Source organism: Acinonyx jubatus, chromosome B1, assembly GCF_027475565.1.
Source record: "Acinonyx jubatus isolate Ajub_Pintada_27869175 chromosome B1, VMU_Ajub_asm_v1.0, whole genome shotgun sequence".
Classification (NCBI taxonomy): domain Eukaryota; kingdom Metazoa; phylum Chordata; class Mammalia; order Carnivora; family Felidae; genus Acinonyx; species Acinonyx jubatus.
The window spans coordinates 101,157,986-101,173,213 of record NC_069382.1 but is presented as its reverse complement, the minus strand read 5'-3'; the positions used below and the strand labels follow the sequence as shown (position 1 = coordinate 101,173,213).

The 15,228-nt window shown below is 40.0% G+C and overlaps 1 protein-coding gene across 5 annotated transcripts in view; it reads right to left on the bottom strand.

The window, feature by feature from the left end:
- Positions 1 to 15,228, bottom strand: part of PRDM5 (PR/SET domain 5) — a 206,345-nt gene that overhangs the window by 176,081 nt on the left and 15,036 nt on the right. For all 5 annotated transcript variants that reach the window (XR_003421502.2, XM_027063646.2, XM_027063671.2 and 2 more), the window contains exon 2: positions 8,695 to 8,778. Coding sequence is in view for 4 of the 5 variants with exons in the window: in XM_027063646.2 (XP_026919447.1) it covers positions 8,695 to 8,778 (84 nt within the window). In the remaining variant the exon portion in view is untranslated. The remainder of the gene's footprint in view (positions 1 to 8,694; positions 8,779 to 15,228) is intronic.

Genomic DNA, 15,228 nt, shown 5'->3' with positions numbered 1-15,228 from the left:
AACTTCTTTTCCTCTTCATTAATCCTGTTATTTGCTCTGTAGTATATATAATTCAAATACTGAGTTCTCAGCTTCAGTTATTATATTTTTTCTCTTCTAGAATGTCCATTTGACATTTACACATCAAGTTTTGGTGTAAAATTATCCATCTTGTTATTTCATCTGTTTCACCTTCATTTGCTAGAACATATCAGTCATGATCATTTTATAATTTTTCTTCTTTTTTTTAATGTTTATTTATATTTGAGAGAAAGAGAGAGAGAGAGAGAGAGAGAGCGAGCAGGGGGAGGGGCAGAGAGAGATGGAGCCAGAATCTGAAGCAGGCTCCAGGTTCTGAGGTGTCAGCACAGAGCCTAACATGGGACTTGAACTCACGAGCTGTGAGATCATGTCCTGAGCCAAAGTCAGAGCTTAACTGACTAAGCCACCCAGGTGCCCCAATCATGTCCTCATTTGCAGCACACCTGGGTGGCTCAGTCGGTTAAGCATCTAGCTCTTGACTTCAGCTCAGGTCATGATCTCATGGTCATGAAATCGAGCCCCATGTCGGGCTGAGTGTACAGCCTGCCTGGGATTCCCTCTCTCCGGCTCACTCTGCCCTTCCCCACTGGTTCTCGCACTAAATAAACAAACAAACAAACAAACATGTAAAAAAATAAAGTCCTCATTTGCTAATTCCAATCAATATCTGCATACAATATCTGAAACATATTATTTGTCATCTGTCAGTTTCCATTGTCCAGCTTTTCTCTCAGATTTAATCATATGGTCCTATCTCTTAGCATCAAGTCATTTTTAATTAAGTGCTGAACCCTGTATATTAAGAAATTTTAGAGAATCCAGATACTATGTTTCTCCAGAGTAGGCTCACCCTGACTTTGGCCAGGCAGAGTAGAAAGTATTCATCACAAACTAATTAGGGAATAAGCTGATTCAAGGCTGGGTTGCAGTTGTAGCAGGCTTCAGCCAGCCTCAGTTGACCAAGTTCCTACCTCATAGCCCTCCAGCGCTTCCAACTGAAAGCAGTGTGCACTGAGGGCCCCTCCTCAGCAACATGAGACTGCAGAACACTCTGCTTTTCCAAAGTGTGTGGCTTAGCTTTAGCATTCTGCCACGCAGTTTCATAATTTGGCAAATGTGTTGAGGAGGAATCAGCAGTGTTTTTAGTTCTTTTAGATCTCCAACATTGTCACTCCAACCTCACAAGTCTGCCAAAAGCTCTACCTATTCTGCTATGTTCAAACACTCTCAGCTCTACATGGGCTGAGATCAGATTTTTTCAGCCTCTTGCCCATAATCCAGACTCAGCAAAAGTCTGACCATTTTCCCAAGTGAAAACAGGCTGCAGGTTGTCAATTCACCTCTCCAAGTTTTCTCTTCTCTGGAGCCTCAGACACTGCAGTACTCCTTGCTACAACAGTTCTGATGGCCCTACACAAATCTGTCTTTGTAGATCTCAGCAGTATTATCAATGTGTTCAAGCTCTTATCTGACGTAAATTTTCTTGCCCTATTTTTTTTTCTTTATATCCACATGACTACTTATCTTTGTATTCTTTTTTTTTAACGTTTATTTATTATTGAGAGAGAGAGAGAGAGAGAGACAGAGCATGAGCATGGGAGGGGCAGAGAGAGGGGGAGACACAGAATCCGAACCAGGCTCCAGTCTCTGAGCTGTCAGCACAGTGCCCAATGCAGGGCTCTGAGCCACCCAGGAGCACCATCATTGTATTACTTCGTAGGGGTGATTTATGTCTAACTTTCCCTACTGAAACATAAGTCCCAAGAGAATAAGGGCCTTGCTTTATCCTCAGGGTAAAGCCAGATTGAATATTTCCTGACCCTGGTATCCTTCCTCATTCTATCATGCTTCACTTGCTATGCCTATTTTTGTGGCTATATTGCTTTTCAGTATGAGAAAAGAGAAAAACTAATTCTATATGTATTCTTAGTCAAAAACTCTTAATCCCCCCTCTTCATATTTCCTTACTTTCTCCTCAATGAGAGAGCTATATCAGAGATACAGTCACTTTGGGTTTCTCTCCTTCATGGTTCCTTCCCTTCATTTGACTGTTGAAACCCTCACAGTCATTCCTCTCAATGCCCAACTCCTTGTTTTAGTAAGTAGACTTTCCCTCAGGCTCAAAATGTGCCTTCTACAGCAGGCTAAAGACCTGTCTGTCTCTCTCCAGGCCCTCTCATATCCTCCATTCTGATTATGCTGCAAACTATGTCTGAGTCAGGCCACAATTCTCCATGCAATCAATGGGCAAATATATTGAGAATCTACACTGCAGGCCCAACTGTTGCCTGCAAAGGTGAAGATTTAAAGCACAAAGTATAAAGGCCCCACTTTGTACACTTCCGTTGCAAAGGTCAAGATTTAAGAAGCAGAGTATAAAGTCCTCACTCTGACTGTGGCCCCAATCACATTCTCCAATCCATCTTTTCTAGAGCCATGAACTTAGAGTCACTGTACGCTCATTAATGAGATAGATTTTTTTTTCAAATTTTTATTTAAATTCTAGTTTGTTAACATATAGTATAATAATGTCCAAGAGTAGAATTTAATGATTCATCACTTACATATAACACCCAGTGCTCAACATGACAAGTTGAATACCCACCCATTTAGCCCCTCTGCCACCCACCTCCCTCCATCAACCCTCAGGTTTGTTCTCTATCGTAAAGATTCTCTTCTCGTTTGTTTCCCTCTCTCTCTCTCTCTTTTTTTCCCCTTCCCATCTGCTCAAATGTTTTGTTTCTTAAATTCCACATAGGAGTGAAATTATATGGTAATTGTCTTTCTCTATCTGACTTAATGAGGTAGATATTTTAATCTACAATTGGCTCCTATCTTTCTTCCTTGATTAGAACCAAAGAGAGATAGAGAGAAGGGTTATTAATTAGGAAACATCACCAGTGTCTAAGGCCTGGGGGTTGGGAAAGAAGTTGCCCAAAACAAACCATGTTTAAAGACCAATCACAGAACAGGCCCCAGCTCACCTGGTATGTACATTTACTGTATTTTGAAATAATAATTCACTGTAACTGTAGGAGATTAATAATTCTTACAAAACACCTGCAAATCTTATAATCATATTTCTATAGCTATTTTTTAGAAAACATGTTATTTACCCAGAAGTACAAAAGCTTTTCTGCTAACAAAAATCTAAAAGAACTATGATTATTTGATATTTTACATTTTGTGAAATGCAGCTACCTAGTAGAATGTAATGACCAATAGTCCTCTGATGGTAAATGCCACTAGGTAATGCCACTAGCCTCTGATATAAAAAATGTAGCTGTTCTCATCAATCCTCAAGGCAGCAGATTCAGAAAAATAAACAAATGTAAAACTTTTTAAATGCCATTAAGTCATAATAATACAGGTAAAGCTGACTATGCTCATCATACTTTGTGCATCCTACAGTGTGTTACTTCTGAAACCCTTACAAGACCACAAGCTCCTTAAGAGTAAGAGCTCTAGAGAACCCAGAAGTGGGCCCAGCAACATATGGCCAACAAAACAGATAAACATATGGGAAGGGAAGCAAAAATAATATAAAAACAAGGAGTGGGGCAAAACATAAAAGACTTTTAAATACAGAGAACAAACTGAGGGTTGCTGGAAGGGTTGTGGGTGGGAGGGATGGGCTAAATGGGTAAGGGGCATTAAGGAAGACACTTGTTGGGATGAGCACTGGGTGTTATAAATAGGGGATGAATCACCAGAATCTACTCCTGAAATCATTACTGCACTATATGCTAACTAACTTGGATGTAAATTAAAAAATAAATAAATAAAATTAAAATTAAAAACACAATAGAAGAAAAGAGTAAGAGCATGGACTTTTAAAAAGCAAAGTTTAAGCCCTGTTTCGTTGTCTTCCTAATGCTCTAAAATTACTTTTCTACTAAGTTGTAGATACTTTTCTCCTAAGGTTTAATAGCAAGAAATCAATTTGTATCTAAGTAAAATAGATTTGGGGGTGCCTGGGTGGCTCAGTCAGTTAAGGGTCCACCTTTGGCTCAGGTCATGATCTCACGGTTTGTGGGTTCGAGCCCCGCGTCAGGCTCTGTGCTGACAGCTCAGAGCCTGGAGCCTGCTTCAGATTCTGCGTCTCCCTCTCTTTCTGCCCCTACCCCACTCATGCTTTGTCTCTGTCTCTCAAAATAAATAAATGTTAAAAAAATTAGGTAAAAGAGATTTTAGTTTCTCTTATAAAAAGGTCACCCAAGGGCACCTGAGTGGCTCAGTCAGTTAAGCATCCCACTCTTGATTTGGGCTCAGGTTCGTGAGATTGAGTCCCATGATGGGCTCTATGCTAATAGCACAGACCCTGCTTGGGATTCTCTCTCCCTCTCTCTCTCTCTCTCTCTCTCTCTCTCTGCCCCTCCCTTGCTCACACTCTGTCTCTCAAAATAAATAAATAAACATTAAAAAAAAAAAAGGGATCACCCAGAATTTGGATATTTCACTTGACTCTCCAGGTTTTACCTGGTTATTTGGGATTCTGCACATGAGTTCCTAACTAGCTGACAACAACTTTTTGTCCAGAGCACCACCTAATATTACTGAACCATGGCATGGTATTTTAGCTTAACCTGCATCAAATCATACCACTGAATACCCAACTGCACCCACTGAACTGTTCAAAACTGAGAGGCAAACATAGACTACCATAAGTGGGAGAGAGTCAGGGGATGGGGTTGAGACCTTCCCGGATCTCAGAATAGATGCAAAGTTCAGGAATGAATGACTCCACTGGAAATATCAGGATGACACCAAGTTTCAAGAACTTACCAGGCCAGTTTCGAAACAAAAATCTCTTACAGGTATTAGAAGAGGATGCGAAGGGAAGGGAAGGGAAGGGAAGGGAAGGGAAGGGAAGGGAAGGGAAGGGAAGGGAAGACCCACTGCAAAAAGAGCAGAGCTGTTTGCAGGATTCAAGCAGAACCAGATTCACCAGAGGCCACTTTGGAATATCTGAATAATAAGCTGGGCAGGTAGCGAGGAAAATGCACAATCTGTGTTGCATTCTATAGGTGCCAAAACTAAAAAGAATGTGCAGGAAGCATAAGAGCCAGCGCCTGGAAAGAAGTTATCTGAACTGACTTGAAACACCAAGGGAAATATTAGAGAAAAAGAAGCTCTTGAAGATTTAAAAATAAAGGATGATTGAGTTTTAGCAACAGTACAAGAATGGATTTTGGTCTTTGAGCAAGGCTGAAATATACCACAAGCTAGAAACCACCTGGAAAAAAGTACATAAAAAGACTATTCTACAGAATGGAATACACTATAGACAACGGGGCTCGTTCCACTAAATTATCCATAGGAAGTATTTATAGTCAGTCAGGCACTGGTTTCCAACCTCAAGCTCTATGACTGGCCTGAGGCCCAAGAAATACAGAATTCTTCTACTAAGGCACTTAATTCTAAAAGAAAAGCAAAAACCTGAAGTTATCAAGAAACCTTAAGGACAGATGAATCTCCTCAGACCCGAATATCAAATCTTGGCGGCCAACACGGAAAGAGGCTGAGGTGCTGCTGACAGCTCTGAAGCGGTGGACATCAGTAGGTCTCCAAGCTGTGCCCTTGGAGGGAGGGAAGGAGGCTGCAGCAGATGGCATCGATGCTCCCCACTGACCCCATTAAACCAGTCCCAAACTGACAGGGGCTCACACACACCAGCAGGCTCAATCCTAACTGGTGCCTCCAAGTTCTTTGGTATGACATGGCCACCTAGGGGTTCCTGGCCCTGTCCCCCAGAACTGTTGGCACTATAAGCAAAGTGCAAGTATAAACGGAGAAAGAGCGATGCCACGTGCTCTCTCACAGGACATCATTTTCCAGACTATCATAAGTATCTGGTTCACATTCCAGGTTAACTGTTGGCTTGAGAAGGACAACCTGTTTTGAGGACTGCAGGTGGTTAACTTTGGAGCTATGGGCCATAATAGAAATGACTTAAATAACCAGTCCCAAAGGGCACACCAGCGAAGGGAAGGCTCATTATCTCCCTCTGAGAGGACTCAAAGGGTTCCATGAGAAGAAGATTATAGGGCCAGTTATTCTCCTTTCTCTCTGATCCTTCTGAATCTGGTACCTGCAAAGCTAAAATAATAAAAACAGACTCAAGGCTGGGAAGCTGCTCATTCAGTTAACTTAATAAATAATAGGATTAAAGCTAGCAGGCGGTAAACCTTCAGAATTCAAAACATGTTGATTGTTTTTTATGTGTCCCCCCCAAAAGGTGAACCACTGAGACAGGTGTCCACCTGCCCTGCCCCACCCAGCAGCACAGCTCAGACTGGCTGACGATCCAAACTGAAAACCACACTAATAGGAGGAAGGACTAGACAGAGGAGTGGATGGGCACAGGAACTAAGGGGTTAAATGGATCAAAGGTCTCAGGTGAAAAAAGAGCAGGCTCAAAGAGGAAGGGGAGACTCTTCATCAGTGCTTTTCTGAACTGTGTAAAAAGTACAAATATTACTTATTCAAACTCTGAATATTAAATCATAAGTAAAATAAAATAGAGAGTAGCAATCGCTATGTGAATGTAACATTACCTGAACCTGTAATATATAGAATCTGTAGCCGTTTGGGCGGCAGTGAGGAGAGGGGATACCTGTGTGAAAACAGGTAATAACATAAAGACAATAAAGACCCATGGGAATAGGTCATGCAAAACCAGATGACCTACACTGCTTCCCTGCCAACTATACAACAGTTCAGATGCAGCCTCCTTAAGTTTCCTGCAAGTACAGGAATAAAAATCACAATCATTATCTGCTTCACAATGCCTCACAACCAACGGTGCAAAACATTAACCCATTGTGCTCAAGTTTTGGGGACAAATATGAAAAGCCATTAACAACCTCATAAAATTATGTAAGTCATCTTTTTTTATTTGTCACATAGACGGTTGATTTCTGAAAACTGTCACGGTAAAAAAAGAAAAAAATAACTGCTGAGAAAATTAAGACCTTATAGAAAAATTGTAAAAGCCACTGAAAATATTATTATATTCATAAAAATAAACAACTAAAACAGCATGTGAAGTTAGGCAATTCAATAACATTTTCCACTTATAGTGAAGACTATATTATGAATTTCCATTTTCCATCTCCCACACTGTAGAAACCTTTCAAGAGTCTCTTCCTCAAACACCCCATTCCCCACTCCTAGCAGTTTCAGCAATATGGATGATTATTTAAAACACATTTTGTGGGGCACCTGGGTGGCTCAGTTGGTTGAGCGTCTGACTCTTGATTTCAGCTCAGGTCATGATCTCAGGGTTGTGAGATCAAGCCCAGTGTAAGGCATGGAGCCTGCTTGAGATTCTCGTTCCCTCTCTCTCTCTCTCTCTCTCTCTCCCTCTACCCCTCTCCTGCTCATTCATGCTCGTGCTCGATTACAAAAAATTTTTTAAAAAATTTTTAATAGTAAAAAAAAAAAAATATATGTATATATATATATATATATATATATATATATATATATATATGTATGTATATAGCTAAGCTATAGTAACCAGTTATTTATCAAATACTAATCTAAGTGTAGCTGTGAAGGTATTTTGTGGATGTGGTCAACACCTACAATCAGTTGACTGTAAGTAACAGAGATTATTGCCAATACTGCATATGGCCAACCCTCAGCCAAGCAGTCAAAGGCCTTCATTGCCAACTGAGGTTTGCCAGAGATGTTCTGCCTCAACACTACAACATCAACTCCTATCTGAGTTTCTAGCCTGTAAGCCTGCCCTACAAATTTCAAGTTGCCATCCCAACAATCATGTGAACCAATTCCTCAAAAAATATATACCATGTATCTCCATCCTATTGGTTCTGTTGCTCTGGAGACACGAACTGATCCATCCATGTTCAGAGAGACTTTTTCCGTGTAACTCTGAATGTCAGTATCCCACCCCTTTCCGATTTACTGATCCTGCTTCTCTCAGCCCCACCCACAGAGCTCAGCTGGCACCCTACTCATGGAATCCATCAAATACAATTCTTGGAACTGGGTTTTCTTTTCCAAGGTTTTAACAACCTCTATACCTTTACTTCTCTTTTTCTATTCCTCAAGCCCTTCTTTTTCTAATGACTAGAAATGAACAACAACAAATATAATTGGCATAAACTAAGATGAAAATTCTTACAATATACAGACATACATTGGCATTACCGATCCCTGCATTAGGGAAATTTCAGATTGCAAAAGACTGCCTAAGAGTCATAGTTCTTTAAATATGTGTTCCTAAAAGTAAGGTAAATTTTAAAGTGGCATTTTTCATTCCAGTATGGAGTGCAGAACAGTTTCAATGCAATCAGAACTGCAATAGAGAAATAGAAGTTAGAAGAAAAGTATAATTTCGTTTACAGAAATCAAATTCTTAATCCAGTACACAAACAGGCATATTTTAAAATCCAAACATCCTATGTATGGAAAACTCCATATTCAATGATGAACCATAAACTTCAGGGTTCTGGAAGAATTGTCTAGTACAATATTTCAACAGTATTTTTTAATGCTAAACTTTCAAACTACTCAGGTCCTTTAAAATCAAAACATTCCAGTGTTTAGTCAACTGGAATCAATGCCTATTAACTCAGCCTCATAACTGCACTAAATAGTATAAAGAGAAACATTAAATATTTAAAATAACAATCACATCCTCACCTCCCACATCAACCTGTAATCCATATTTTCATCCAAGTCTTCAGGCATTCTCTTCTCTCCAGCAAACGGTCCAAACTTTTCACCCTGGGTAGTGATGATTACATTGAAAAGGAGTTAGTACAATAATGAAGTTACTAACATAAATGTATTTCTCTTCTGGATTTTTTTTTTCTCCAAACCTTCATGCCCAATGATTGAGACACATTTAAAGTATTAAACAATTTACGCAACACAAAATATTTACATATTTAAAATCCAACTTAATCTGTTTTTAGCTTCAGAGCCTGAATCCACAACACAGGAGCCAACATAAAAGGGTTAAACTGCACAACATTCAAATTCTGACAAGGCCTCTGGCAAGTGGTCTTAAAATGACAAGCACTGAGTTTTGCCTGCCTTGAGAGACAAGCCCACCAGGCAGAAAATCACCTGGTTTCCATAAAAATCATAAATTCATCCCAATTATGAACAAGAAGGAAGTAGGCTTGGCATTCTCAGAGGAAGACTGTTCATAAATAAAGTTTAAATTGCCCTGCCAATCTCTCAAACAGCCAAGGCAGCACACTGTGCACCCGTTTCTCAAAGTGCAAGCTTTGAAGCCCACCTGTCATGAGAATCAAGAGCGACGCTTGCTCTAAATTCAGAATCCTGGGCTTACTCAAATCAGAATCTCTGGGAGTTGGGTGTGGGGAGCTGCATTTTGACAAGTTCCTAATTGTGAAGCACAGGTGGATGGCCCCTGCACTTACTCGTGAGGCAGGTTCCAGGGTAAGAGACATTGTTTTCTCAACTAAGGCAACCAAAGCAGACTGGAGGGAGTTGGAGTGCGGTTGAGTTTGTCCAGCCAGACAGTCTGTAGAAATGTGTGCAAAGAAAACAGAGAGCTTCTGGGAGAGTCCCCCAAATCTGCCTGTGCCTATTCTTCAGTAGAACCATCCCTTCTTAAGGGGAAGAAAAATCCAACAAAATCTCCAGGAGAACTTTTGATAAATGCTGCTGGAGGGAAAAACAACCACCAAACCAATGTTTCGAGGAATATAAATTACTTAATGAACAACAGAAAACCTAACTCTGGAAATAGTAAAAGGTTAAAGCTTAAAAGAATTACAACTCACTAACCCAGCCCCTCATCTTACAAACAAAGAAACAAGATCCTGAAAACCTACAAAAAAAAAAGGCAGAGGCCAGAAGACCTATTCTTGAATGTTAACTTAAGGACAAAAAAAAAAAAAAAATAGCTATACACATTGCTCAAATCAAGATTGTAATCCTAAATAACCCAAGCACAAACACACCAAAGACACAGGGAGACTGTTATTTATAATAACAGTTATTGGGGCACCTGGGTGGTTCAGTCAGTTAAGCTTCCAACTTTGGCTCAGGTCATGATCCCATGGTTTGTGGGTTCGAGCCCCATGTCAGGCTCTTGTGCTGACAGCTCAGAGCCTGGAACCTGCTTCAGATTCTGTGTCTCCCTCTCTCTCTCTCTCTCTCTCTGCCCCTCCCCAACTCGTGCTCTGTCTCTCTATCAAAAACAAACAAACATTAAAAAAAAAGAAAAATGTATATTTATAACGTAGTCAGTGATATAAAGTTCAGTGAGCAAATTTCAGAGGCTGGAAGCCAGCCCTGCTTCCCCAATCCTTCCAGGCCTCACTAGCCACTTCATACTAGCATCACTTCTCAGGCAGACACAACAGCGCCAAAGATGCTTTCTTTTAAAAACGAATCATTTTTCACCTCAACGTGGGAACTTACCAGTATTTAATGGCAGTTAAGAAAAGCTGTATCAGAAATGAAAGAAGAGGGGAGGGGAAATGATATATACTGAAATACTATGTGCCACACACCAAATAATCCTATGTGGGAATTTCCCCATTTAACAATGGAGGACACTGAGAATCAAACAGTTTAAATAACTTGTTTGATTAAGGTCAATCACCTAGTGAAGATCAGAGAAGGGATTAGGTACCAGCGGTTTACTCTGCTCAGGCACTGTCCACTCCACCACACCACCACTCAAAACCCTGACAATGACTGCATGACCCAATGCCCAGGCTGGCTCACACCTCCCTTCTCACTTTCCATTAACTACAACATTTAGCAGCCATGTGGGCCATGCCTTGCTCATGCATCACTCAATACATTGACTGCTGAACTGAATGAAGAAACTGACGGACTGATGTTAAAGCCAATCTGGAAGACAGACCAAAAAATAAGGTGTGCTTTTGGTAATAACTTTGAGGATTTGGTATTAATGCATGCAGTTCATTCATCTTTTCACTCCATCTAGTCATGTATTAGTGTTTACCAACCATTGCAGAAGGTAATAATCTAAGTACACAGTTTCTAATGCAGCTGATCTAGCCAGTCAGCTTCTCTCTGCAGTACAAATTTGGAGGGAAAAAAAACCTGAATCCATCAATTCAGCAGTGTTCAAAGGACTGAAGAGGAGACATAGAAACCCAGGTAAATGTACTGGAAACCAGTTTAAAAGACTGCTTGGATGTATGTCTAACAAGATTATTAAAAGACTTAATGCTTTGAAAATTCAAAATAAGAATCAGGACTGAATTTAAAGCCTCACTATTAATAGTGAACTCTATCATAAACTCAATTATCAAACTATGATAATACGGCTTTCTGGTTTTTCTTCAAGCCATAGTAGGAAATACGTTTTGCATCTCAGCTTGGCATATTCACACATACACATAGAAACACAGATATAAAACTAAAATATAAATTTCTGGAAACAATACTACCCTTACTCTGTACAACACACTCCAACATTTTATACTCTACTTTACTTCACTTTTTAAAAAAAATACTGGTTCTCACACAATAAGTTAATCTCACAGCTCACTAATGGCTTGCTATCCAGTTTGAAAAACACTGACACAAAAACATACATAGGAGAGGTAAATTTGTAAGTATGCCGTGAGTATGTTAGCATGATCCGATCAAATAAACCTGAGTTTCTATAGCTGAAAGATTACAAAAATGTAGCGGCATCTGGGTGGCTGAGTCGGTTAAGCATCTGACTTTGGCTCAGGTCATGAACTCACGGTTTGTGGGTTAGAGCCCCATGTCAGGCTCTGTGCTAACGGCTCTCTCAGAGCCTGAAACCTGCTTCAGATTCTGTGTCTCCTTCTCTCTCTGCCCCTCCCCCGCTCGCGCTCTGTCTCTCTCTCAAAAATAAATAAATGTAAAAAAAAAAACTTTTTTTAAAAAAGATTACAAAAATGTAAATAGCCAACTCTTTTTGTTTTTTATTTTAGAGAGAGAGAGCACACATGCAAGCAGGGGAGAGAAACAGAGAGAGAAATAGAGAAAGAGAGAGAGAGAGAATCCCAAGCAGGCTTCATGCTCAGTACAGCGCCCAACATGGGGCTCAATCCCATGATCCTGGGATCATGACCTGAGTTGAAATCAAGAGTCGAAGTGTCAACCAACTGAGCCACCCAGGTGCCCCAAGATCATATGAGATTCCTGTAAATAGCCAACTCTTAATTATCCATAGTACTTGTGGTATGAAACACTGCAGATAATTAAAACAATTTATATTTGACTTTAGATGAAAATTTTGTACTTACTAGACTACCTCTCTCACTCTGAAGCTTTCCCCTAAGGGTCTTAGCAACTGCTATCCACCCCTTCTCTAACTCCGTGTTCCTTGTTGTTTCTACTATGCAAACAGCACTTTCTTATAATTTTATTGCATTCCCTGCTTTATTTGCTAACCATTTCCCATGGGAATTCTAACCTAAGAGTAAGCCTCTTCTACCTCAGTGGGCTTCAAACCTGCTTGGGTAAAACACACCTGTGAAAGGACGATTTGGGGTACACACCCCATATATATGTGATTACTTTTCTTTTAGTTGAACCACATGAAATTGCCAATATTTGACCATTTCCAACCTGTGAAGTGAAAATTTTTCATATGATTCATTATAATACAAATTATATATACATATGCATATATATACATATGTGGGATTCATAACCAATGACAGGAAGGAAAGCAATATTTCAAACTATCTTCTTGACAATTTCAAAATTTTTGAGCCGACTTCTTGTCATCACTGGTTTTACTCTCTGTGATTAAGCTCCTGAAGATCTCATTAGCAAAAGGAAAACTGTCAGCTCCCCCATTTTCTTGCTGTACACGTATGCCTACGTTACTGATGTTACCTTCATTGCAAGAATTTTCCTAGAATTCTTCACTTCAAGCTCTTTCAGGGGTCACTATCTCCAATGCTTACAAGGTCAGGCAGGAAAGCAGCAGAACATCAGACATCCAACAACAAAAATGTAAAGGACACATTGGGAAGTGATTTGGAGGCAAGCTGGAAGGGCATGCCCACGTAAGCTTTTCCACTCCAACTGAGTGTTGCTATATCACAACAGGAACCTAATGTTGCTAAGTATCCGCAAATTTTTTAGAGAAGCTGACAACTCAAATGCATACATGAAATGACTACTTTTCTATGCTGGCAATGAATTCCAAGTTTTCAAAACTCTGAAGATCAAATAAAATGTGACTGCAAGACAAATTCAACCTGTAGACAGCAAACTTTCCAAGGCAAACTTACCTCTCAGACTGGTCCAATGCCCAGCCTACAATGGTGCTTCTTTGTTGCTTCTAAATAAAGCAGATAATTAATCTATTCAATTTGCCGCCCACTGGACTAGACAATAACTTTTTTTAAATTTTTTTTTTTATGTTTACTTATTTTGAGAGAGAGAGAGTCAGAGTATGAGTGGGGTAGGGGTAGAGAGAGAGGGAGACACAGAATCAGAAGCAGGCTCCAGGCTCTGAGCTGTCAGCACACAGCCTGACTCAGGGCTTGAACTCACGAACTGTGAGATCATGACCTGAGCCAAAGTCGGACGCTTAACCGACTGAGCCACCTAGAAGCTCCAACAATAACTTTTAATAGACAAAAAAATGTATGGTTACAAATATGGGCTATTTCTTCTCATTTTGCTTGTATTAGTAAGAAGTTGAAAGCAAGATTTACTGCAAATGTCTCTCTTAGAACAGTGGGAAAAGCAGTAGCTGAGACTTCAAGAGATCCCAATCCTAATCCCTGCTCTGCCATTAAAATAGGATGTCACAGGGGCTCCTGGGTGGCTCCTCGGGTAAGCATCTGACTTCGGCTCAGGTCAGATCTCACACTCCGTGAGCTCGAGCCCTGCATCAGGCTCTGTGCTGATAGCTCAGAGGCTGGAGCCTGCTTCAGATTCTGTGTCTCCCTCTCTCTGACCCTCCCCCATTCATGCTCTGTCTCTCTCTGTCTCAAAAATAAACATTAAAAAAAAAAAAAATAGGATGTCACAAACTTCTGAACTTCAGTTTCCTCACTTATAAAACTTAGGGATTTGGGGTAGCCGATTTCTAAGATTCCTTCCAGGTCTTGAATTCTACTAGAAAGAGCAGCCTCCAAAGACCAAATCTGAGAATCAAAGAGAACAATTTGAGAATCAAAGAGAACCAAAGTGTAACTGATTAAAACACATTGGTAAATTCTTAATGACTGTCTGAGAAAATTAAACCTTGTTTGCCTTCATTAGAGGGTAACAACTTGTTAAAATTAATAGAGAGAAAGAACTAACATTTTGCCCTACCTTTTCACTAATACCCTAGTTCATGACAACCAGATAACAGCAAATAATGAGGGAAAGCTCTTCTTTACAGAGGAATGATAATTTATAAATAAAGGAGAACTGTTTATTTGAATGAATCACCATTTTTAAATTTCTAATAACGTAACTGATTCAGGCAAGGATTATCAATGGATAATGGCTAAGACCATTAGGTAAAAGGTTGATAGTGAAATAGGTACTTATACAGTGTCAGCTCACAGATTAGTTATTAAGCACAAGTCCCTTTAAATGGAAAAATTACTAGCAGTGTTGGCATTACTAACAGTGGGAAAACCAGACATTATACACCCCCTGCCAAAATGCAGTCTTTAGTAAACCAACCTAGCCCTTCATTCCCCAGTGTCCGCCATAGGAATGTAAGAGGGGTGTTTGCTGAATTCTCCAGGCACCTCCAAGGGCGAAAGGGCAAGGGAACACACCCAGACCTCTTCCCCCTTGCCCTGTCTCTCACCCAACACCTGGGAAGATCTGTGCTTCCTAGGAAGAAAGCACGCGGTTAAAACACAGATGAGAGGGAGGTGGACACTTCGTGCAATTCCCACTGCTTAAAACGGCACTATTTACTACAATGTCAAAAGTATCCTGAGGGTAGAGAAAAGCATTTAATATGTCACTTCATTTAACAAAAAAAAACAACAAAAAAAAAATGGTAAAATAATCTATACCCCGCTTCCAGACTCAAAGAAATACAGAAGATAGAGAAACACATTAAATAAAGTCCTGGGAAAACAATCAGATAAATTCGGACTGTGAGATACTCTACAATTAGCCTAATTTCTTCAGAAAGGGGAATGGGAAAAGGGAGACTGTTAAAAGATTTGAAAGACCTAACCAAATGTAATAGGTGGTCCCTGATTAGATCCTGGT